The 24,855-nt window shown below is 37.1% G+C and overlaps 1 protein-coding gene across 5 annotated transcripts in view; it reads right to left on the bottom strand.

Annotated features, from left to right (window-relative positions):
• Window positions 1-24,855, bottom strand: part of VWA8 (von Willebrand factor A domain containing 8) — a 392,879-nt gene that overhangs the window by 222,027 nt on the left and 145,997 nt on the right. For all 5 annotated transcript variants that reach the window (XM_057494495.1, XM_036932428.2, XM_036932430.2 and 2 more), the window contains 3 exons: window positions 13,949-14,117; window positions 12,073-12,150; window positions 5,907-6,022 (listed from right to left, as the gene is read on the bottom strand). In XM_057494495.1, coding sequence (XP_057350478.1) covers window positions 5,907-6,022; window positions 12,073-12,150; window positions 13,949-14,117 — 363 coding nt within the window. The remainder of the gene's footprint in view (window positions 1-5,906; window positions 6,023-12,072; window positions 12,151-13,948; window positions 14,118-24,855) is intronic.

Below are 24,855 nucleotides of genomic sequence, written 5' to 3'. Positions count from 1 at the left end.
AAAATAAATATAAATATTAAAAAGTACATGTGAAGATGAAGTATTTGTTGGATCTCCTTTAATAAGTAAAACTCATGTGTAATTAGCAGTATTCATTTATATACAACATTTTGCAGTATAAGATTTAAAATAATTTGCCTTTAAAAATGGATTTAGTATGCCTCATAAATCTTGTTTATCATTTAACTGACTTACCAAATTTTCATAAATCAATAAAACAACAACACTGTAACCCACTCCAAATTGGCAATCACAAATTCAAACTAGTGGAGGTGGATTAATGAGCTTCTCTTTACTTTCTAAAACAAAAATTACTGAATGAATTTTTAATTATCCAGGTTGGTTTTTCCTTCCATTTAAAAAATACAACTGCTTATTTATTCTATATGTATGTCGTCAGAACAACAATCTGATGAGTGACAGAGGCATTCTTCATCTGCAAACAGACTGTCTGAAGATCAGGGGCTGATTAGAACATAAAACAGAGCTTCTTCCCACACAAAGTTATATCTGGAATTTATGATCCCAAATGAGCCCACAGAAGGAGCTTTTAATCCATGGTTACCCGTGCTATGCTCCTATAAACTTCCCACTATGTGCCACGACACCGAGAACATCTCATTTAGGTTTTCCTTAGGTCTAAATCTAATCATACAGAACCTTGAATATAAGCTCTCTATAATAATGTTGGATGAGCATATAAAGAACTGCTGGAATTCCTGTCCCTGTGACAATCCTGTCCACATATCTGACACCCCCACCTACTGCCTCATTCTCACTCCAGGCTATGATAGGGGGATTTACATAACTCAGGGCCAGTAGTTCACAGCATTAAGTCCGATTTACTGTTGTTCATCTCTGACCTTTCATCACAGTTCTCAGACTTTTGCCTTGTCATTCAAAACCAAGCCCTCCCCTTATCTCTCATACTCAGTAGCTGGGCTTTTATCTTGTTTCCTGAGTCCTTGCTTGGGCACTCTGCTCTATCTTCCTCTCACCACCATCTCACTAACTAGAGCCTGGTCTGGTAAAATTAGGCCCCACAGCTGCATCTCCATTACTTCCTGTCCAACCAGCTTGATTCACAATGACAACTTTCAAGCTTTGACTTCGCGCGCTCTTGCCAAAAACCCCTTAGTCTATATATTCTGTCAACACATACTCTCATTTTCCCTGTACTGGAACATTTCTAGATTGCCCCAAACAAGCCTATAAGGGATAGCAAACAAAGCATGTACCTCAATCTTGAAGACAGTTAATCTTAACTTCTGATTAAATTATTACAGCTCTGCCTAAAATTTCTTTGGATCATCAGTCCAAAATACAAACCTTTCAAATGGAGTAGAACTCTTATTACAATAGGACTTCCAATTAACTCTTCAAAAAAAAAAATTTTTTTTGGAATTCAAAATACCCGATAACTTCCTAACCTCCTAAATATTCTTCCCTTTGGCCTCTTAGGTTTTCAACTCTTCAGAAATGAATTATGCATCTATCTCCAAGAGTGGATGTTCATAGTAAAAACTATGTTCATATTACAGAGGAGGAGGTCATTAGGAAGTCATTCCCTCAGATGAAGGAATGTCCCCGTCTAAACTCAGCTGGCATAAACAAATAAATGAAAAATATTTTAAATATTAAATTAACATAATAAAAAGAAGCCATGCTAATATTTAATAAATTTAATGTTTAACAAATTTAGGCTAAAAGAATTTTTTTTATTTTGCCTGCTTAATAACAGACTTCATGGATATAAATTATGTTCATCTTTGTTTAAAATTTTTCCATGAAATTCAATTTCTTTTCACTGCTTCAATATGGAATAAGGTCATCAAAAAAAAAACTTTCTACAACAATAATTTTTTTGTTCCTTCCTGCCAGTGTGCTACCCTGAAGAGAAGGTTAGCAAAAGAGGCTTTCGACTCTGTAGCCTTGCTGAAGAGAACAGATAATACATAAAAAAGATAGCAGTTGTAGTATTTGCAAAGGGTCATGGGGTGGTAACAAAATAGAGTTTTACTGTGGTCAGTTGATAACACTGGAAAAATTAACTATTTGGTTCAGTGAAACACCTTTGAGTATGCAAATACACATTTTTTAGTTTATTGATTTTTTAAATTGAAATATTTTAGGCACATAAAAAATTACAGAGAATATTAATCATTCTATTCATCTCCCTTCATCCCCGGAGGTAACTCTCACCTGAAATTTTTGTGTATCTTTCTTGTCCATATTTTTATTTTGCTACATATATATATAAGTAAAAGATATATTATACTTTAATTGAATTTGACATTTTACGTAAATGGCATCATATACCCAAGATCCTTTTCTGAACTGCTTTTATCACTCAGTATAAATTGTCAGGATTCCACTGAGAAATGACTGGTGGTTACCATGGTGGAGGGGTGGGGTGGGTGGGTGGTGAGGGTGAGAGGGATAAAGGGACACAAGAACCCTCAATCATAATATAAGTTGGTCACAGGGATGATAATACAGCATGGAGAATAGAGCCAATGATTCTGTAACAAGAATCTTCCTATGTTGACAGATGGTAACTGCCCTAATGGGGGTGAGGATTTAATAACGTGGGTAACTGTTGAACCATTGTGTTATATACTTGGAGTATGAGATTGCATATCAATGATACTTCAATAAAAAGAAATGCTAAGTTGTCATGATTCACATCATTAATCCATCTAGATCTACTTCATTTTAACTGCTATATATTATCTCATTATATAAATGTTAATTTATATATTCATTCCTTACCAAAGGACAGATAGGTTGTTTCCAATTTTTCATTCTTACAAACAATGATGCAATGAACCTTCCTCCACATGACTCCTTATACATATAAACCTATAATAGTCTATCTCTGAGGTGATACCAATAAGTAGAATTGTCAAATCAAAGGGTATTAATATTTTTAGGTATAAAGATACTGTGAGATCAACCCAAAGTAATAAGACTTCCATCCCAGCAGCAGTAATGAAATTACACTACCAAAAAATGTTTTTATAGGTAAAAAATTATTAAAAGTATAAAATTATATATGATTATTATTTTAAATTGCATTTCCATGACTAATAATGAAGTTGAGCATCTTTTCAAATGTTTGTTGATCATTTGAATTTTCTGTGCATGCATACTCTTTCTTTGCCTGTTTAGGGTTCTTTCATCTCATTGATTTGTATGCTTTATAGTCCCTGAATACGAAAGCTTTTGTGATTATAAATCATGTAATACATTTCTTTCTGGCTTATAGCTTGTAGAGTAGCTTTGATTTATAATACTACCTCTAACATAGCCTAACTCCCCATAAATATGTGGGTTTGTTTCTGGGTTTGTTAAGTCTATTCATATGGTCTATCTGTCTTTCCTTGTACCAATAATACACTTACAATGATTATAGCTTTTTAATTTACCTTGGTATCTCACAGAGAAAATATACCTCCTTAATCTTCCACAAAAGTTCCTTGGCTATCACTGGCCCTTTACATTTCCATGCCATTTGCAGATCAGCTCATCAAATTCACTATAACCTTGGTGGTATTTGACTAAATTATATATAACTTATATATATCAACTTGGCATAAAACAATGAATCTTCCCATCCATAAACATGGTAGAGTTTCAAATTTATTTAAGTCTTTTATAGCTTTCAATAAAGATTTATGCTTTTCTCCATAAAAGTATTACATGTCATTGTTTAGATCTATTCTTAGTGCTCAAAGCATTCTACAATTACTTTGAATGGGATTATTTAAAAAAATTAGACTTCTTGATTGTTATTGGAATATAGGAATGTCACTGATTTGAGAGCGTAAGTAATCTACTAAACTTTATTTGTTCTAACAATTTATATGTAGTTTCTCTTGAAATTTTTTTATATAGCCAACCTTGAGCAAATGCACTGGCCCAAAATACAGAAAGATGACATTCTTGTTTTGTTCTTAACTCTACCAGAAATGTGCCAAGTATTTTACCATAGGAATGTTTGCTTTAAATTTTTGGTGGATACCCTTTATCACATTAAAGAATTTCCCTTCTATTCATGGGTTACTAAGAATATTCCTGCTTTACTAATAAGAATTTTGTTTGTTTTTGCTTTGGTTTGTTTTAGGTTTGGCTGTTGGGTTTTTATTAAATCTTTTATACTCATTAAAATGATCTTGTTCTCACTATATATAATTAATATGGTGAATTTAAAAGAGAATACTGAAATTTCTTTACATTCTTGAGAAAATTCCAAATTGCTCATTATTTTAAAAAACATATATATTACTGACCCTTGAACAACATGGGTTTGAACTATGCAGGTTCACTTATATGTAGATGTTTTTCAATAAATATATTGGAAAATATTTTGGAGATTTGCAACAATTTAAAGTAACATTTTCTTTTCTCCTGCTTACTTTATTATAAATATATAGTATATAATACATATAACATAGAATGTATGTATTAATCAACTGTTCATTTTATCAGTAAGTCTTCTAGTCAACAGCAGTCAATTTTAGGGAAGTCAAAAGATATACACAGATTTTCAACTGGGTAGGGGGTCGGTGTCCCTAACTCTTGCATTGTTCAAGGTTCAACTGTCTTACTAGATTTGGTTTGTTAGTACTGCATTAAGGATTTCTGCAGTCATTCAATGAATTTGATTTATAATTTTCCTTTCATACATATTCTTGTCTGGTTTGGGTATCAAGATTACACTAGACTCAAGTGAATTGCTATGTTTTCACTGTCTAGTCTTATTTTGGAATGGTCTCTAGAACGTTTATTTCACTCTAGTATATCTAAAGTATAATTTTCCCTTACATTCCAAAACTGTTTACATGGCTTAGCATTGACTATTTATTTCTACTAACACACATCTATAACCAATTTCTGACTAAGTAAATGCTGGGTAGGGGATGAATCTATTACTCTGTCTATATTTTTTCTACTAACGACTCTGAAAAATATGCAACTGATGCATTTAATTTAAAATAAATGTTTCTAAACTTAGTAAGTTTCTAAACTTAAAATAAACGTTTCAAATTTTCATTTGGAAGTCTAATATTCTCCTGTTCTAAAAGAAAAGGAGAATCAATTTTATTACTTCTCATATTATACAAAAGACACAGGAAAGGAACCTTGTTCTAGCTGGATACACCAGAGAAAACAAATCCAAGTTGCAACACGAGGAGCTTATTTTAACTATAAGAAAAACTGTCCATAAACTGAAGATTTATAGGGGGGAATTATAGTTTCTTCTAAGCTAAAAACGGATTCTCTTTTAATTCCTTTTATATATCAAGGAATGACTGGGCAACAGTCATAACCACCATAAAAGAAATTATCAGATCATATGAAAAGAAACTAAAAGAAATCTCTGGGGCTATCGGGCACTACTAATTAATCTTATTATTTTAAAATAGTTTTAGGCAAGTATGATTCTCTAAGCCAATTTAAGCCAATGTTTTATACCAATTTCCAAACATGTATAAGAAAAAAATAGTGTAGCCTAAAGAAATGTTAGTTTTGTTAAGTTTGAGCGACAGTACAGTTCAAGCACGGGAAGTTCCCATGTGAATTTGGGAGGCCCCATTTGTAAGGCTTAAGAGCACTAGTTCAGAGACACGGGGAGCAGTTTCAGATCCCAAACCCACTTTTACTTACTTATCACGGTCTGACTTGAGCAAGTGACTAAAATAGGTTTCTTAAGAATAAAAATACCTCTTAAAATTGTTGTTATGCCTAAAATAATGTATGTTCTAAAAACACAAGCTGAAATAGGTATATATCCAGGCCAATACTTTTTCCAAACCTGTGGGTACAGACTGTCAATTAAACTTGTTACTGTTTTAACAAAGATGCAGAAACTTGAAATCATTGAGAGAGGAGAATTTCGTTACCTGGAGAGGCAGGCTTTAGTAACAGCACTGTGAAGATTTTCATTAGGGTACCGTGAGAGCCGATGAGAGATCCGCAGCAGCTGTCTGGTGGAAAGTGATGCTGCCAATGACTGTGCCTATCAAAAGACAAAGACACCCTGTAAAGGGTCCTGTTTCAACTTGCTGAAAGTCCGTTAGATGCGTATCATAGCAGAATTCATCACTGCTGAAGCGCAAGGCCAAACTTAAAATAAATAAGTACTGTTAATGAATTACAAATACAACTAAACAGAAACCAATTTACACTTAAAACATCCTTTAAGACAGTTAAAAAAAATCCATAGAAAGTGTTTGTCAGTTAAATTCAATTAAAGTGTTTTCATTGTGCTAAATTCTATGTACACATTTTTCTTCTTGCAGGGGAAGGGAGGCTGGATGGAGGAAAGGATACATAAATCAGGTTGCAGTTGATTTACAAATTGCCCTTATGTACCATGAACTATTTGTTCATTTTTTTCTGCCTATACAAAGTCAAACCGGTAAGATAACCTGAAAATGCTTAGAGCTTTAAGTAAATCTATGGCTTCTGACGCAGAGAAAAGGATCTGTGGACAATCTGGGCTGCTGACCACAGAGGTGCCAACCTGACCAGTTTGTCAGTGGGTGGCAGCTTGCGGTTTGGGATCCTTTCCCTGTACTGTCAGAATACTATCACTTTGTTTTCTTATTCTTCCAAAAGAGTGACAAATCCCTTAAACAGAGGTGCTAACATAGAACTCAGACATGGTAAGTACAAGAAATATTTATTGGCTTGATTTTGAAATTATCTTAGCAAGCCAGCATAACGTAATGATAAAGTTTATAAGCTCTGGAATCAGATGAGTCAGGCTCCCATTTGCTAGCCGTGTGACCTTAGCAAACTACTTTCTCTTTGAGCCTCAGTCTGCTCATCTTTAAAATGGCAATGATCATCTCTTTACCTTTAAGGTTGTTATGAGGATTAAATGAGAAAATAATTCTAAGGCAATTAGCAAAGGTCAGACATATATGGGTGCTCAACAAATGGCAGCAATTATTATTAAAACTCAAGCCACTTCAAAATGAAAAAAAATCTAACAGAGGAAGGGGATGTGACCTATACATTAGTATGAATTTCATGCATCAGATTACTATTGGCCTAATTCCTAGCTTACATAGTAACATGACAAGACAGCATGATTTTCACTGAAAACCAGAGGAGGGAACTTTAGATGCAACTGGCCCTTTGGGAGGATAGAAAAGGCAGGGTGGAATGTCACAGAATATGATGAGGGCAGTATAGTGGCCCTGAACACCTGAAGGAAGGAGAAGGGGACTCTGTGAAATGAACAAAATGTCGGAATGGATGACAGATGGGCGGATGTCAAAGACACACTGCATATTTGCCTGTTTTGACATTTCGCTTAAGGTCATCTCTGTATGTCTCAATGAAGAACAAAATGAACGGATTTCTCCTTCCTTGTATATTTCCCAGCTCCATGAGACACTGGTCTGCTCTTATTAGCATTATATTTCAGCTACAACATGGGTTAAGTAGTCCTCTGGAGAGGGCTTCCAACCCAATAAGATGGGAGCATAACCACCATTTATGACAAATCCTTTTTTTCCATTAAAAAAATACATCTAAGTTTCAAAGAACTCATTTATAAGCAAACACTTGGTTCATCCTTGCTTTCAACAAATTTGCATTCTAGACATGGAGACAATATTTAAATATAAGAAAGCATAAACTGCAATTCAAAATAGCATGTAATTTAATGCCAAAATAAGTGAAGCCCTTGACAACTGTTACAAGGGACTTAAATTGTTCAAGGGCCCAGGAGAAATGCTATGAACAAAGGCAGGAGGATGAAAGGAACAGAAATGCATGCAGAATGTGAGGAAATCTGCCCAGGCTTACGAGAACATCCTGCTGGAAAGTTTGCTCCTAAATAACAAGGACCTGTGACTGACACTTTGAGAAGTCTGGCCTTACTCATAAAGACAATATGGCTTTGTTATGTGCAAGGTAGTAATATGATTTTAGAAAGATTCATCTGGCAGTACGTTAAATATTTGAAGACAGAGAACTGAGACAGGAAACAGAAGGCTACTTCAATGATCTGCTTATAAAAAGATAAAGTCCTATAGTAAGATTATTGACAAAAAGAATGGAGAGAAGGGATCAACAAATGTTTCACAGCACCTGGGAACTGATGGATATGAGGAGGAAGGAATAATTGAGCATAAGATCATTTAAGCCACTATGATTGAAAATACTAGAAGTTAAATATGACTTAGCAACTTGCATCCTTAATACATGTGAGCATGAAAAATTCCTATTTCAGCCATGGAAAATGTTTGACAAATGGCCCCAACCAGGGGAGTCTCATGACAAGAGTCCTAGTAAGCCATACAGTAACTTTCTAGGGTACATCCAAGCATGACACTGAATTCAGGCTTCATACTCCATTCCAGTGATCAGTAAGAATTTCTTATGAATTTGAAAAATACCCTCTCTCTCAGTTGATAACAACAAAATGCTTTGCAATAACATCCAGTGTTAAAACTATCAGAATGAAGCTTTATGTTAAGTCATTTACGTGTTGAATTATAGCTTTGGTTATTTCTGCTCTCACATTATTATCAATTAGATATTGAAAATACTCTTTAACTTAAAATTTTTTAACATGTAATTAACATGTATAATGTTGAATTTCTATCTGCAGTTTTATCTTGCCAAAAAGAGGGTGAGGATTGTGAGCACATTCCTAGTTACCATGGTTAAGCACACTGAAAAGATTTTTTGTGTTCACATGATAAATAATAGTAACTTTGCTTAATAAATTTTTTTTTTCTTAAGGGATTCTTTCATAAAAATGTAATATTCTCAGGGAGAGAAAACTCTAGGGACAATCTGTTAATAAATGAATAATGAATTAATTAGTTTATTCACTCATTTATCAAATATATGTTAAGTCTACTGTGAACCAGGCACCAGGCTAGGATATGGGAATACAAAATGAACAACACTGGATTCAAGGAATTCAAATACTAACTGGGGAAATAAAAATAAACTGTTGTACAGCTGCAATGGGTCAATATCAGAAGTGCATGCCAAGGGTCATGAGAACAGATTGAGATGGAAGTTACTTCTGCCTAAAGGGGTCGAGGGAAACCTGACAGAACCGGCGCCTGAGGGACAGTGAACAGGGGGAAGCACACTCCAGGCGCTAATGCAGAAGCACTTGGGAATACGCTGGGTTTAGAGAACAGCAAGCGTGGAAGTGTGGTCGAGCTGCAGGTGCTTTGAAGAGAGGCTATAGGAAATGAGGCTGGAAAAGTGCTGTAGGGCCAGATGGAACTCGGCAGGCATCCCTAGCCAGGTGTCTTCATCTGTAGGTAAAGAGAATCCATTCTTAACAGTGTCAAAAAAGGGGAAGAGCTTAGGAACTGGATTTGGGAAAGATCACTCCAGGGACAATATGGAGGAGACATTCACTCACTTATTTAACAGATACTTGTTGACATCCTAGTACATGGTAGGCAAAGTTCCAAATGCTAGAGCAAAACAGAAACCTCTGCCACCCTGGAACTAAAATCTGAGGAAAAAATAGACATTAAAACGATAAGTCAGTAAACATGTATTATGTTAAAGGGTAATATGCCTTAAAGCAGGAAGAGAGATAGGAACAAAATGGGGAGGAAATGTGATTCTAAACAGAGTGCTTCAGGACCTCTGAAAAGGAGACACCTGAGCAAATCCAGAAGGGGTGCGGGCACAAACCTGCAGCTCTGTGTGGGGAAGAGCCTTCAAGGAAGCAGACAGCCCAAGTGGCAAGGGCCCTGAGGCAGACACCGGTGAGTTCAAGAAACAACAAAGAGAAAAGAATGGGAAAGTGGCTGGAGATGAGGTCTTAGAGGCAGCAGGGGCCTGTGACAGCTAGAAAGTGGGCCCCCTAAGGATATTCACATTCTAATCCCTGGAACCCTTGAATTTCACCTAATATGGCAAAACTAACTTTGCAGATAACATTAAAGATTTTGAGATGAGGAGATCATCCTGGATGATTTGGGTGACCCCTACATGCAATGATGGTGTCCTTGGAAAAGGGAGGCAGAGAGAGGCAGCCACCAGAGCTGGAGGAGGCAAGGAACCCACTCTCCCCTTGAGCCTCCAGGGAGCCTGACCCTGATGACACCTTGATTTCAGTTCAGTGACACCCATTCCAACTTCAGGCACCCAGAACTGTGAGAAAATCCATTTCTGTTGTCATAAATCACCAGTTTGTGGTACTTTGTTACGATAGCCACAGGGAAATAATACAAGGACTTATAAGGAATGAATTATTGGTGAAGAAGGCAGTCAAGAGGAAATAACAATATTCCAGGAGAAAGATTATGAAATCCAATATTAGGCAATTACTGACAATAGATGAGAGAACAGATGAGATATTAAGAAGCTAAACTGGTAAGATTGCTTTCAGAGGAAGTGGAGATAGTGAGAAAGCAAGGAATCCACAATGTCAAGGTTTCTAACTTAGGGAATTTGGTAGGCAGATTATTAACAAAGCCAGGAAATTAAATAGGGAATAGGAATAGAATTAAAGAGGAAAGACAGTTTAGTTATGTAAGATATATTGAATCTATAACGATTCTTAGAGTATCCAGCTGGGAAGTGAAAGAAACTGACGTGTATTAAGCAGTTACTAAGAAGGAGATTCCTCACATACATTTCGTGTCTATCATGGCAACCTCTTTCTGAGGCAGCTGTCACTTCCCATTTTACAGATGAGAATACTGAGACTCTCAGAGTCAGTGACAGCCCTTGATCTTCCCAACATATACAGTGGTTTCCAGCTTTTTAACCATTGGTTTATTCTACTTTCCCATGCCCTGTGTTTTGATTTTGCTTACTAAACTGAATTCATTAAAGAATAATTGTTCTTCACTTTTTGCTATTCAAATATATGTATAACCACCAATCAGGCATCTGACTGGCATGGCATAACCAGACTTTAGGTATTAACATTCCAGCCCAAAGAAAACAACATTTTCATTAGTCTTTTTTGACTCTTTTGGGAGCAAATATATACTTTTCTTTGGGTTTTTAAAATATTAACTCTTGCCTGAAAACCTCAGATAAAAAACTAACCTTTTCATTTCATCCCTGATAGAGTGTGAATATACTGACTGTATCATCAGACTTTCCAAAGTGGGCAAAAGTTTTCATTACAGAATGGAAATGTTTTCAACTGTGAATGGTAGAAAAGAAGTTATGCAAGAAATAAAAAGAGAGGGCAGAATATGCCACCCCAAAATATGCCACTTTGGCATACTGATTATTTTGAATTAAAGTTATTTGAGAAACAGCTGCTGCAAGAAGGACACCTGACCATCCTTTGTCCCCCTGAAAGGAGGAATAAATCTCCCATGTGGCACCTGCCCCATCCTAGGAGCGAATGAGGCATCCTTATTGCCAGAAACAGGAAATTTAGGATGGAGAATGTTATAGGAACAAATCTTGTTACTTCACTAATTCACTACCCCAAGCCCAAACTTTGCCTTGTCAATTCTTCACAAAGTTATTGTTTCTCTGTCTAAAAGGTTTAAAAGCTACCTACTTTGGTCACTTCTTTGAGTCTCATATTTTTAGAGAGCTCCCATACCTGTGAAATTAAATGTGTGTTTCTCCTGTTAATCTGCCTCATGTCAATTTAATTATTAGGCCTGCCAGAGAACCTAGAAGACAGAAAGGGAAAAATTCCATCCTTACACCACCCCAGGATGGAAACACAATTAGAAATAGAGAGTGAATGACAAAAGAGAAGTTAGCAGCGGAGGATGAGAATGTAGGCCCTAACACAGAGGTGAGACTAGAAGCCCTAAGGAGAGGGGAGTGCTCTGCACAGCAGACTGAGGGAGCAGCGCCGAGCGCCCAGGACCCCCGAGTACTCCTCTGAACTGGAAGTTGTTTTCTATAACCCCACCCACCACTTGCTGGAAGAAATGTTAAAATCATTGAAAGAGTAAAATACATGCATAGGACAAAGCATAGCATAAGGGATAAAAATATCAGCTTAAAAAATAGATCTTAAAGCACTGAAATCTAAGGACAAAAGGCAGCAGCTTGTCAGCAGCAGCAAAGCCTAAGTAAAAACCAACTTACCGTTGGATCCTGGGTCTCTCTGAGTTTGTGTGTAAATGATAACAATTTGTCCAAAGCTTCCTGAGGTATATTTGGAACCTGTTTTATGAGAGATTTGAGGAAAGACAGAATGAATAAATTGGTCTATCTGATGAATCAACCAGAAATTATGGCTACTTAGCAAACAATATTAAATTACATTTTTAGAAATTACCTGATTATAGGTAACATTTTTGGCTGGTGGGTAAATTTGCTTATTCATATTCTCAGGACATACCTCTGCTTTCTCTTTAAGAATCAGATAATTAAAAGCAAGCCACTCTTCATTTATAATCCCCTCACTAGGATAAAACTAAAAGGAGCCTCTAACTCAGTTAAAAACTGGCACATAGTGTACCCATAGAAAAGTTTCCATATATTATTTCCTGTTTTGTCAGCATCAGCCTGATTTTTTAAACTCTAATTCAGGCATATTTCTTCCTGAAACCAAACTCCTTCATTTAGTAGTAATTTTACACTGTGTCTACTAAGTACATAAAGTATCCTTGTATAAGGAACAGATGTTCAAGCTGTCCAGGTTTTCAAGTAATCTTGAACCATATTCTTGAGGGACATAATAAATTTATGAGTGAACTCTGAAGGACAGTGGCCCAAATTACACACTTATCACTTTTAGCTATAACAATTTTAATCTAATTAAATATTTAATCAAATTGAGTTATAAGAAATTTTTACTTAAACAATAATATATATAAAAGTTTTATATTTAAAACTTAAAAAAGATCAAAAAGAGATGTTAGAACAATGACTGGTTATAATGTGACCACTTTGTAAGTAAACTGCTCAGGATTTCCCTGGCCATTTAAATGACTGGAACTTGAAAAAATTCTATGTCATATTCAGTACATACTTTATCTCATTTATTCTTTAATCAGTCCTGTGATGTAAGAAGTAGTATTATCTCCATCTTCAAATGAAGAAACTATGCTTGAGCACTTTACCCAAGATCCAGAAGTGGTAGTGGATTTGGCATTTAAAAAGCAAGGTGTTTGGGCTGAAAGTCTATGCCTTTATCCCTAACCATGATCATAAGAACAAAAATAAATCAGTTCACTCTAGTATTTCAAGGAGGATGAGTGCATTTATGAAAAAAGTTAATTTTTTGTGATCTAGAACAACACTGTCCAACAGAACTTTCTAAATGATGGAAATGTTTTTTACCTCTGCCACCTAATATGGTTGCCAAAAGCCCTCAGGTGGTTATTGACCACTTGAAATATGACTGAGAAACTGAATTTTAAAGTTTTATTTAATGTGGCCAGTACTACTGTGTGGAGTAGCGCAGCTGTAGAACTCAAAAGCATTAAGCACAATTCATGTCTGGTTAAGGCAGACATTCAAATAATGGATCAAGTACTCCGCAAGGCACCAGACAGCTGACCAGGTAAGAGTAGGATGTATATTACAGAACCCAGGCAACCGGGTCTACTTAGTATTTTCTACAAAATCTAAAGAACCAAATATACATTTGGCTTCCCTGCATAGTAGGAACTTAAAATAGTCACCTGGGAAAAGGAATTCCAGAACTGCCTCCAAGAGGAAAGAGGAAGGTTCTCAAAGTGTGGTCCCCAGACCAGCAGCAGCATGAGCATTACCTGACAACTTTAGAAAGAATTCTCATGTACTATCTCAGACCTGCTGACTTAGCAATATGTATTTTACCAGGCTCTCCAGATGCTTCTGAAAAATGTTAAAGTTTGAGAACCACTATATAAGGAAATTTGGGAGTAAATGGGGAGAAAAAGCCCAAAATGTCCAACTCTGTTCTAGCATGTGTCATAGTGCCTTAAAAAGAGAACATCTGAAGGCAACAGGGTAGAGCTGGATTCACTCTTACCATTTCCTTAATCACTTGGATTTCTTCACTTTTCACAAGTGGTTTCATGTAATGGAAAAGGAACATGGTTAAGAATTCTGGTCCCAGCCACTGCTGTGTTGTGCTTCCAATAACAGGGGGCTCTGCCAAGGCGATGATTCTGAAGGAGGGGTGGACAGGAAAAATAGATCTAAAAGAAGAAAAAAAAAACAAAAAAACATAACCTCTCATGTTAGAAATTAGGTCATAGTGTCTAAGGTGTAGGAGATGAGAAGCCTATTATACCCAAGGCTGTTATCCAAAGGACAAGCTTTGAAAAGAGTCACGACATACTAAGAACCTAAGATTAACACAAAAAGAGAATCACCTATTACCAATATATGATGTACCATCTCCACTGGTGAAACTCCACCCCTTGGACAAACGACTGTTTTGGACATGCTGTAATATCTACAGTAAATTTTCTCCATAGTCCCTTGAAATGAAATCCCACCCAGTTCACATTCATTACATAGGTCACCTTTCTTTATTCAAAATCTCCCATCTTGCATCCAGTCTATGTCAATCTAATAGAAAGACCAAAAAGTATGATCCAAGATGAGGAGACTTTTTACAACGAAAATTTAAGCAGCATAAGGGGTTGAATTAAATTTAAAATTTAGATTGGCAATAAGAATACTAAGGTCTTTAAAAGGGAGAGAAAACTGATCTTTTATTAATTCACTCTTGTCACTTATAGGAAACAAGATGACTTTTGAAGAGATCTCTTTTATAAATCTCTACTAGAGTGTCTGAGGATGCAGTTATTCTAGGACACATGAAGGAATAAGCAAAGACTTCTCATGGTTTGTGAAATGACGTGAGTAGTTTTTGGACAAGGGATTATAAACTCCTTATCATGATTTAATCATGTGTATAATATTGTCAGTTCTTATCAATTTTACTCAAAACCACAGGGAAATACACCTTTACAGGGTAATATCTTCCTTGCTAAAAGAAAAGAGAGATGAAACTCAAACTCCTGCCAAGATGTACACAAAACAAAAATACAGGCACATAATTGGCATTTCTCCAGAAATCACTATGTATTGTGACTAACTATTACAATATAGAACCCAGTACTTAAAGTGATTAGGCAGCTAGAATCCTAGGAGGTAGGTTATATGTGGAGAGAATCAGATAAGTACTCCAAAGATTTCAGATAAGGAAAAAGTCCTCACAATACAACAGGAGGTCCACTGAGCCCCTGGGTGCACGATCTGTAGTTGTAGGGGCCACACCATATGTTGTGCACCAGGGAAAAGCAATTTTTAGGAATGGTCAGATGAAAGGTCTGGATGAATTTTAAAAAGCTACTAGACATCATTTCATTTCTCTAGGTAGAAAAAAAAGACCTATCTACAAATATTCAAGCAGGGCATGGGGATAATCTGTCCAAAGGAGTTGTTCTGGGAAAAGAGGAAAGGATGACAACATAGAGAGTATCTGAAAGTCCTGAGGATAACGATCACTCAGGACCAATTAGATAGTCACGTAACAGAATCTGGACAGAAAATTCTGTGATCCGAAAGCTAAAAGGGAAGGTCATTCCATTTCCATTTCTGCTAAGTGGTTTATCATATCTATAGTAAATTTTCTTCATAGTTCCTTGAAATGAAATCTGGGTTTGCCATAACCTAGAAAACTGCTCCATGGCCCGGCAACCGATGGTGGATTCCTCCTTGATCATCACTCTCCTAGTTGGGACAAAAGCAGGAGGGAGAGAAGGAGCCCGCTTTTTTTGGGCTTTGACTAGGACAAAATTAAAACTGCAGATGTATCTTCTTACTCAACATAGTGAGGGATACTAAATCAAGAAAGAAAGCCAAAAGTCAAAATCCAACGAGCAAATCAAAAGGGAAAGTCCAGTTTACATCCTTAAACCAATAGATCAGGAAGCAGGTACCACAGCTGAGCTGTGAATTTAGGACTACAAAAGCAACACAAGAGCAAGCATCACTGAAATTGAATTTAAATAAGGTAGCGGTCGCCGCTTAGCACTACATCGTTGTGGCTTGCTTTTTGGTATTGACTCTGGTGGGGGTACCTGAGTGAGCCACTCAATGCAAAGGGGACAGCTTCAAAGACAGCAGCTGTGTCAGGCAGAGAAGTGTGAGCTGACTATGAAAACAGCCATCAAACTATTGAATAACAGGATGAGAGGACCCTTTGTTTGTAAGGCTTCCTTACATATAAATAGGTCATATGGAAAGTCATTTCCTGATTATGTTTAAATTCTCTGAAGTTTGAAAGTTAGAGAGCAGAGTACTCCTGAGGATCTGCCGTGGACTCTGAGGGGCTTTGATGTGCTGGTGCGCAATACAAGGCCGAAGAAGTGGTCAATCGTTGAGAATTAGGAAAAAAACATTATAAAACTTTTAAATTGAGATTGACTTCAATTATAGTAGAATTTAACAGCAAATAATGAAATTAAAGATATGGCTTAACTTCAGATAGATGGATATTATTTTATAAAGAATAAAGATTTTAAAAGCCAGAAGATCTTTTAAAAAGATTAAAAAAAAATAGTGGGGTCAGTGTTTGTTTTGGGGGACATAAGTATTAGATTTTTACTTTCCAATGCTTCTTAGCAATAAAAAGGAATGAATTATTGCTATATATAACAACAAGGAAGGTTTCAAAATAATTATGCTGAGTGAAGGATGCCAGACCAAAATGAGGCCATACTCTGTGATTCCATTTATATAAAGCTCTAGAAAATACAAGATATATAGAATAACTGGAAGCATATTCCTAGCAGTGAGAAGGGGCAGAGAGAGGGATTACAAAGGGGTCTGAAAACACTTTGCTGTGGGGGATGGGGGGCCATAGATGTATAATTTTGATTGTGGTGGTGGTTTCATAGGTGTGTATAAATATCAAACATCAGCAAACTGTACACTTTTAAGTATGTAGTTTATCATACATCAGTCATACATCAGTAGCCATTAGTAAAACAATAAAGAAAAACTTAAACTACATTTTGAGGTATAATATGGTACATTTTTGTTAAATGTGTATACTAAAGAACTTGAAAGAATGATACAGAGGTTTTTATAAAGACATTAGTCATGAACTGAAAGAGGATTCTGTAACTGGCCTTCCATGCTTTACTAATGTTCCAATTCAGAACCTAGAGGTTATGCAGTTCTGTACATAGCCCATATTTCTCCTCTTTTTCTACACTCATGTTTTTATTACCCAAGGTCTAATGTGATACCTGGAAGAGAGCAGATGCTAAATAAATAAATGTATTGCTATTGTTAATAACCATCACTGCAAGAAACTTTTGGAAGACCTTTGGTGGCAAGGACAACACAAAGGTGAGTGGTAAGAACTTAGAATAATGGTTTCCTACTCAAAAACAGAGCAGCTTGTCTACATCTGTTCTTGAATGTATTTGTGAAAGAAAGTGCAGTCTCTATATCAAAAAGACACACCACTATGCACAATAAATAAGTAATTAGATCCTTCACAGGCACAGATTTTAGAACTTCTCCTCAACCATAAAAATGTTTAGGATTTTTTTTCAAAATTGGAATTTGCTTAATTAAGGCTCTTTGTTTTGAGAATCAAATACAAAGACTTGGGCATAAAATCCTGTAGCTACCTTGAATCTTGTTTAAAGTCTTCGTGGCCTATTTTGCTAGCAAAGAGATGCTGGGGTTTCCACAGAGGTAGGAGAGAAAGCTGGGATCCTAACTGTCTTCAAACCTAAGAGTCAATGGGTCCAGAGAACCTAACTGATCAGGGATTATGCCCAATATCCAGTTAAAGTTCACCACTGATCAGTTAAAAACTAGGGAGAATATAAACTGTTTTCATTGTTCGACCACAATCAATAAAAATGAAATATTCCACACAAATGCAACACCACTAGAGCCTACATAATTATAACTGAGAGTAGGGCACTAATCTTTATTGCTTCCCTGAGATATCTAGAAGTCCTTTCTTGGCAAAATAAACTATTAGTAACTCACAGAAACTCTCATCTCCCTCATCTATGCTCTGACCAACAGCAGGAAGGGACACATTTAGCAGACTATAGTATTTGTACTCCCCCTTTCCCTAAAGAAGTTTTTCTCATCAAAGGGAGCAATTCTATTTTGGTCCTTATTTCCTGTGAGAAATGCAAGCATGGTTCTGGTGTGTGTGGCCATCATGCTATTTCTAACCACAATGTCCACAGCATGCCTGGTGTCTTGCAAAAGAGAAGGAAAAAGTCTTCAACATTTCTTAAGCCATTTCTAAGGGCACATTAGCTACGTGCCCTTACCTGCAAAGATTGCCTGCAGAGTACTCTGGAAACCATCAAGATATATGATTTTGGTGGAGAATCGGAATACAGTGAAGTTTGGCAAAATAATCAAATCTAATTGTTTAGAAACTGCCACTCTATGAAGTTGAAAGGTGTAGCTGATAATTATGAGATTCTTTGGTATCAGCCCTGTCATTAAAAAGAAAATATTCCTAATTAGTAGGTTCATCAAAGGAAACTCCTAGCTCAGAAGGTCATCTAAAACTGGACTAATAGAATTACCTTTATCTTGAGTGTTCCGGAATTAACGCTATGTTAAGATTTATTCACTCATTCAGAAACATTTACTAAGTGGCCGACTATGTATCAGGAATGGTGACAGAAACAAAGAGCTGAAGCACAGAGCAAAACAGTGAGTCCTGATGACATTAAAGTCCTAGGTTCCACCACTTTCTAAGCCCACCTATAGCCTCAACCTTCCTTTGGACGTGTGAGATACTCATGAATTCCTCTCTGCAACAATTTAAGTATTTTTATTGTTGTTACTTATAACTAAAGGAGTCCTAGCAAATGCAAATAAGAAAATTGTTCTTATCTGAAAGCTGAATAGGTATCTAAATTTACCAAACTGGGTCTAGAGGCAAAGGCAAAGAAGCTTGTAAATCTACCTTCCCTTCATTTCACCTTTGACTTTTCTTTTCTTTTTTTTTTTCATCCACCTGTTCATTTTTTTATCTCATTTGCAATTTCTCTCCTTTTCCTTTTATTTTTCACTTTTTAAAATTTTGTTATCATTAATCTACAACACCTTTGACTTTTCTCTCTATATCATAAGCTCTCATGAGGAAACAAAGCATTAGTAGCTGAATTTGTTTAAAGAAGATCAAAAATAATAATCATTTTGCTGAACTTCAGTTCTGTGCTTAGATACAGAAATGAAAGGACAGATGGCTCAGGTTGTGAGCTTTTAACTTATAGTTCAAATGCTAATGCTAAGAGTTACATGTCAGATGTGGATAACACAGCATCAACATATGCTAGATAATGGTTCCTATTAGTTACAAGAACAATTCATGAAATAAGTTAATTTTTGTACTGAGTATGAATTTCCTGCTTTTTATGCTCTGCTATGTCCTTTTAGTCAAGCTGTCAGCTCTCCACACAAGAAACATGGCCTGGAGAGAAATATCATCAACTGGCTTAAAGGAGGAATCTAACCTAGGTATAACCCTATAAGAGAACATATTTATTTTCAAAAAGACAAAAATGGGCTACAAAATTAAATCAAGGTTAACCAGGGAAAAGTAAAGAAACTTACTAATAATCGATATCATCAGAGTGAAGCAGAATCTGTAACATGACTGTGTTTAACAATAAAATAGAGTAAAACTGTTTATAATCTTAGACATCTTACTTCTAAAAAGAAAATTAGTCTTTTCAGAATGTAAGAAAGAAAAGAAAATCAGAAGTTCAGCCCAGGAGGTCCAACATCTGACTGATGAAAGTTGCAGAAGGGGAGACCAGAGGAAACGGGGAACAGGAAGCAGAGAGAGTCTGACAGGTGCACTACAAGTATGAGGATTACAGCTGGTCAGAGTACACGGTGGGAGAAAGACGGAACTGATGGATACCTGAAGTGCCTGAAGGTGCTGAGAGGAGTCACCAGGGGAACGGTTTGCGATGAAAAAGGGATAAATACATAGACAACAGGGTCACTTCCTCCTCTGTGTTCCCATAGCATAATTACAGATATCCCTAAGCATCTCTGAACATTTAAAAGCTGAGTTGTAATTATTTATTTATGTATTTGTCCCTTTGTAGGCAGTTACTAACTTTAGGAAAAATAAAATGTATGCAAGAAAAGACAAAAACAACAACTGTGGTTCACTGATGGTTCAGTTGTGTATTATAGTCCTTATGCTGTGATAATAATGTAAACATTGAAGAGAATTCTAAACAAAGTATGCTTCGAAACTTAGGAAGAATAGGAGACAGGAAGCATGTATTTGTTAGTGGAAAAAGGGGTACTAAAGAGGGCTAATTTTCCATAGTAAGAAATCAATAGATAATGCCTACTACTGGAAAATAAGTAGAGAAATATCAATGAAAGCATGTTGTTTACTGATATGAAAGTAAATAGCAAATAAACACCTCAGAGAGTTGAAAGTAGTGGCCTCTGAGGTATGGGATGGAAAAGTGTCCTAGGACAAAATACAGAAAGTTGGTATTTTTCATAAAAGACCTTGAAAAACTATCTGGATCAAGTTTCATGCATGTTTAAAAGGATTAAAAATTCAAACAAAAATAAAATGTAAGTGAGGACATCAAAGAATGGTGTGACCTTTCTTCACCTACTTGGAGTGACCTCTGGAGATAGAACTAAGCCTGGCTTATATTCATGGGACTGATGAAAGTCAATAGTGACAAAGATGGGACATTCTGAGAAGAAAGCACTATTTTCCACTTGGAACCAAATCCTGAGCATGATGCTCAGGGCCTCTCTGTTACTACGGTGTTTCATTTCTAAAACTGCTTGTGATTATTGGGGAAATTCGGGAACTTTTCACAGAAAAGGGTTGTCGGGAGGGAGCCAAGATGGCGGCATGAGTAGAGCAACGGAAATCTCCTCACAAAGACAACCCTTCCTAGAAGAGAGGCCAGAGGACACAGGACAACATCCAGACCACATCCACACGAGCGTGAACGCAGCGCCTCACAAAGGGGGTAAGATACAAGCCCCGGCCCGGCGGGAGCCGAGCGCCCCTCCCCCCAGCTCCCGGCGGGAGAAGAGTAGGCAGAGCGGGAGGGAGACGGAGCCCAGGACGGCCGAACACCCAGCCCCAGCCATCCGGGCCAGAGTGCAGACACAGTGCGTGCGCAGGGGGCCCTGGATGCTTGGGAAACAGGGCAGCAGGACCAGTGAGCGGGTACTGGAGGCCGGTGCCCGGGGACAAAGAAAAGCGAGCAGCATTTTTTTCGTTTTAATTATTTATTTAATTTGTTTTTTTGGGATTTTTTTTGGCGAGTGATTTTTGGAAGTCTTAAAGGGACAGGGAACCCAAAACCGGACGGAAGCGTCCCAGGACACTTAGTCCAGGGGCAGGGAATATGGGGATCTTTGGGCACTCTAACCCCCTGGGCAGCAAGGAGCACAGAGACCCCTTACAGAGATAAATAGCCTCCCGCCCACTCCCCCTCCAATGCGGCTCCACCATATCGGAGTAGCAGCCTGAGGCAAGCCATGCCTACAGCAAAAGCAGAGATAAACTCCATAGCAGCCGGGCAGGAAGCAGAAGCCCTGTCTGCGCACAGCTACCCAGCACAAGCCACTAGAGGTCGCTGTTCTCCCAGGAGAGGAGGGCCACAAACCAACAAGAAAGGAAGTCCTTCCAGCCGTCACTCGTCCCAGCTCTGCAGACTATTCCTATCACCATGAAAAGGCAAAGCTACAGGCAGACAAAGATCACAGAGACAACACCAGAGAAGGAGACAGACCTAACCAGTCTTCCTGAAAAAGAATTCAAAATAAAAATCATAAACATGCTGACGGAGATGCAGAGAAATATACAAGAGCTAACGGATGAAGTCCGGACGGAGATTACAGACGCCCGGAAAGAGATTACAGAAATGAAACAAATTCTGGAAGGGTTTATGAGCAGAATGGATAAGATGCAAGAGGCCATTGATGGAATAGAAACCAGAGAACAGGAACGCATAGAAGCTGACATAGAGAAAGATAAAAGGATCTCCAGGAATGAAACAATATTAAGAAAACTATATGAAATCCAAAAGGAACAATATCCATATTACAGGGGTACCAGTAGAAGAAGAGACAGAAAAAGGGATAGAAAGTGTCTTTGAAGAAATAATTGCTGAAAACTTCCCCAAACTGGGGGAGGAAATAATCGAACAGACCACAGAAATACACAGAACTCCCAACAGAAAGGACCCAAGGAGGACAACACCAAGACACATAATAATTAAAATGGCAAAGATCAAGGACAAGGAAAGAGTTTTAAAGGCAGCTAGAGAGAAAAAGGTCACCTACAAAGGAAAACCCATCAGACTATCATCAGACTTCTCGACAGAAACCTTACAGGCCAGAAGAGAAAGGCATGATATATTTAATGCAATGAAACAGAAGGGCCTTGAACCAAGGATACTGTATCCAGCACGATTATCATTTAAATATGATGGAGAGATTAAACAATTCCCAGACAAGCAAAAGTTGAGAGAGTTTGACTCCCACAAACCACCTCTACAGGGTATTTTAGAGGGACTGTTCTAGACAGGAGCACTCCTAAAACTAAAAAGATGTCACCAGAGAAAACAAAATCACAGCAAAGAAAGCAGAACAACCAAATACTAACTAAAGGCAAAAAAATAAAATCAACTACCCACTAAAAGCAGTTAAAGGAAACACTAAAGAGCACAGAATAAAACAACCAACATATAAAGAATGGAGGAGGAGGAATAAGAAGAGAGAGAAGAAAAGAATCTCGAGACAGCATACATAACAGCTCAATAAGCGAGCTAAGTTAGGCAGTAAGACACTAAAAAGGCTAATCTTGAACCTTTGGTAACTACGAATCTAAAGCCTGCAATGGCAATAAGTAAGTATCTTTCAATAGTCACCCTAAATGTAAATAGACTGAATGCACCAATCAAAAGACACAGAGTAATAGAATGGATAAAAAAGCAAGACCCATATATATGCTGCTTACAAGAGACTCACCTCAAACCCAAAGACATGCACAGACTTAAAGTCAAGGGATGGAAAAACATATTTCAGGCAAACAACAGCGAGAAGAAAGCAGGGGTTGCTGTACTAATATCAGACAAAACAGACTTCAAAACAAAGAAAGTAACAAGAGATAAAGAAGGACATTACATAATGATAAAGAGCTCAGTCCAACAAGACGATATAACCATTCTAAATACATAAGCACCCAACACAGGAGCACCAGCATATGTGAAACAAATACTAACAGAACTAAAGGGGAAAACAGACTGCAATGCATTCATATTAGGAGACTTCAACACGCCACTCACCCCAAAGGATAGATCCACAGGGCAGAAAATAAGTAACGACACGGAGGCACTGAACAACACAGTAGAACAGATGGACCTAATAGACATCTATAGAACTCTACATTCAAAAGCAACAGGATATACATTCTTCTCAAGTGCACATGGAACATTCTCCAGAATAGACCACATACTAGCTCACAAAAAGAGCCTCAGTAAATTCCAAAAGATTGAAATTATACCAACCAACTTTTCAGACCACAAAGGCATAAAACTAGAAATAAACTGTACAAAGAAAGCAAAGAGGCTCACAAGCACATGGAGGCTTAACAACACGCTCCTAAATAATCAATGGATCAATGACCAAATCAAAATGCAGATCCAGCAATATGTGGAAACAAATGACAACAACAACACTAAGCCCCAACTTCTGTGGGACACAGCAAAAGCAGTCTTAAGAGGAAAGTATATAGCAATCCAAGCATCTTTAAAGAAGGAAGAGCAATCCCAAAAGAATGGTCTAATGTCACAATTATCGAAATTGGAAAAAGAAGAACAGATGAGGCCTAAGGTCAGCAGAAGGAGGGACATAATAAAGATCAGAGAAGAAATAAATAAAATTGAGAAGAATCAAACAATAGCAAAAATCAATGAAACCAAGAGCTGGTTCTTCGAGAAAATAAACAAAATAGATAAGCCTCTAGCCAGACTTATTAAGAAGAAAAGAGAGTCAACACAAATCAACAGTATCAGAAACGAGAAAGGAAAAATCACGACGGACCCCACAGAAATACAAAGAATTATTAGAGAATACTATGAAAACCTATATGCTAACAAGCTGGGAAACCTAGGAGAAATGGACAACTTCCTAGAAAAATACAACTTTCCAAGATTGACCCAGGAAGAAACAGAAAATCTAAACAGACCAATTACCAGCAACGAAATTGAAGCGGTAATCAAAAAACTACCAAAGAACAAAATCCCTGGGCCAGATGGATTTACCTTGGAATTTTATCAGACATACAGGGAAGACATAATACCCATTCTCCTTAGAGTTTTCCAAAAAATAGAGGAGGAGGGGATACTCCCAAACTCATTCTATGAAGCTAACATCACCCTAATACCAAAACCAGGCAAAGACCCCACCAAAAAAGAAAACTACAGACCAATATCCCTGATGAACGTATATGCAAAAATACTCAACAAAATATTAGCAAACAGAATTCAAAATACATCAAAAAAATCATACACCATGACTAAGTGGGATTCATCCCAGGGATGCAAGGATGGTACAACATTTGAAAGTCCATCAACATCATCCACCACGTCAACAAAAAGAAAGACAAAAACCACATGATCATCTTCATAGATGCTGAAAAAGCATTTGACAAAGTTCAACATCCATTCATGATAAAAACTCTCAGCAAAATGGGCATAGAGGGCAAGTACCTCAACATAATAAAGGCCATCTATGATAAACCCACAGCCAACATTATATTGAACAGCGAGAAGCTGAAAGCATTTCCTCTGAGATCGGGAACTAGACAGGGATGCCCACGCTCTCCACTGTTATTTAACACAGTACTGGAGGTCCTAGCCACAG

Source organism: Manis pentadactyla, chromosome 17 (assembly GCF_030020395.1).
Source record: "Manis pentadactyla isolate mManPen7 chromosome 17, mManPen7.hap1, whole genome shotgun sequence".
NCBI classification, from domain to species: domain Eukaryota; kingdom Metazoa; phylum Chordata; class Mammalia; order Pholidota; family Manidae; genus Manis; species Manis pentadactyla.
The sequence above is the reverse complement of the archived record's forward strand: the minus strand, read 5'-3'. Positions and strand labels throughout refer to the sequence as shown.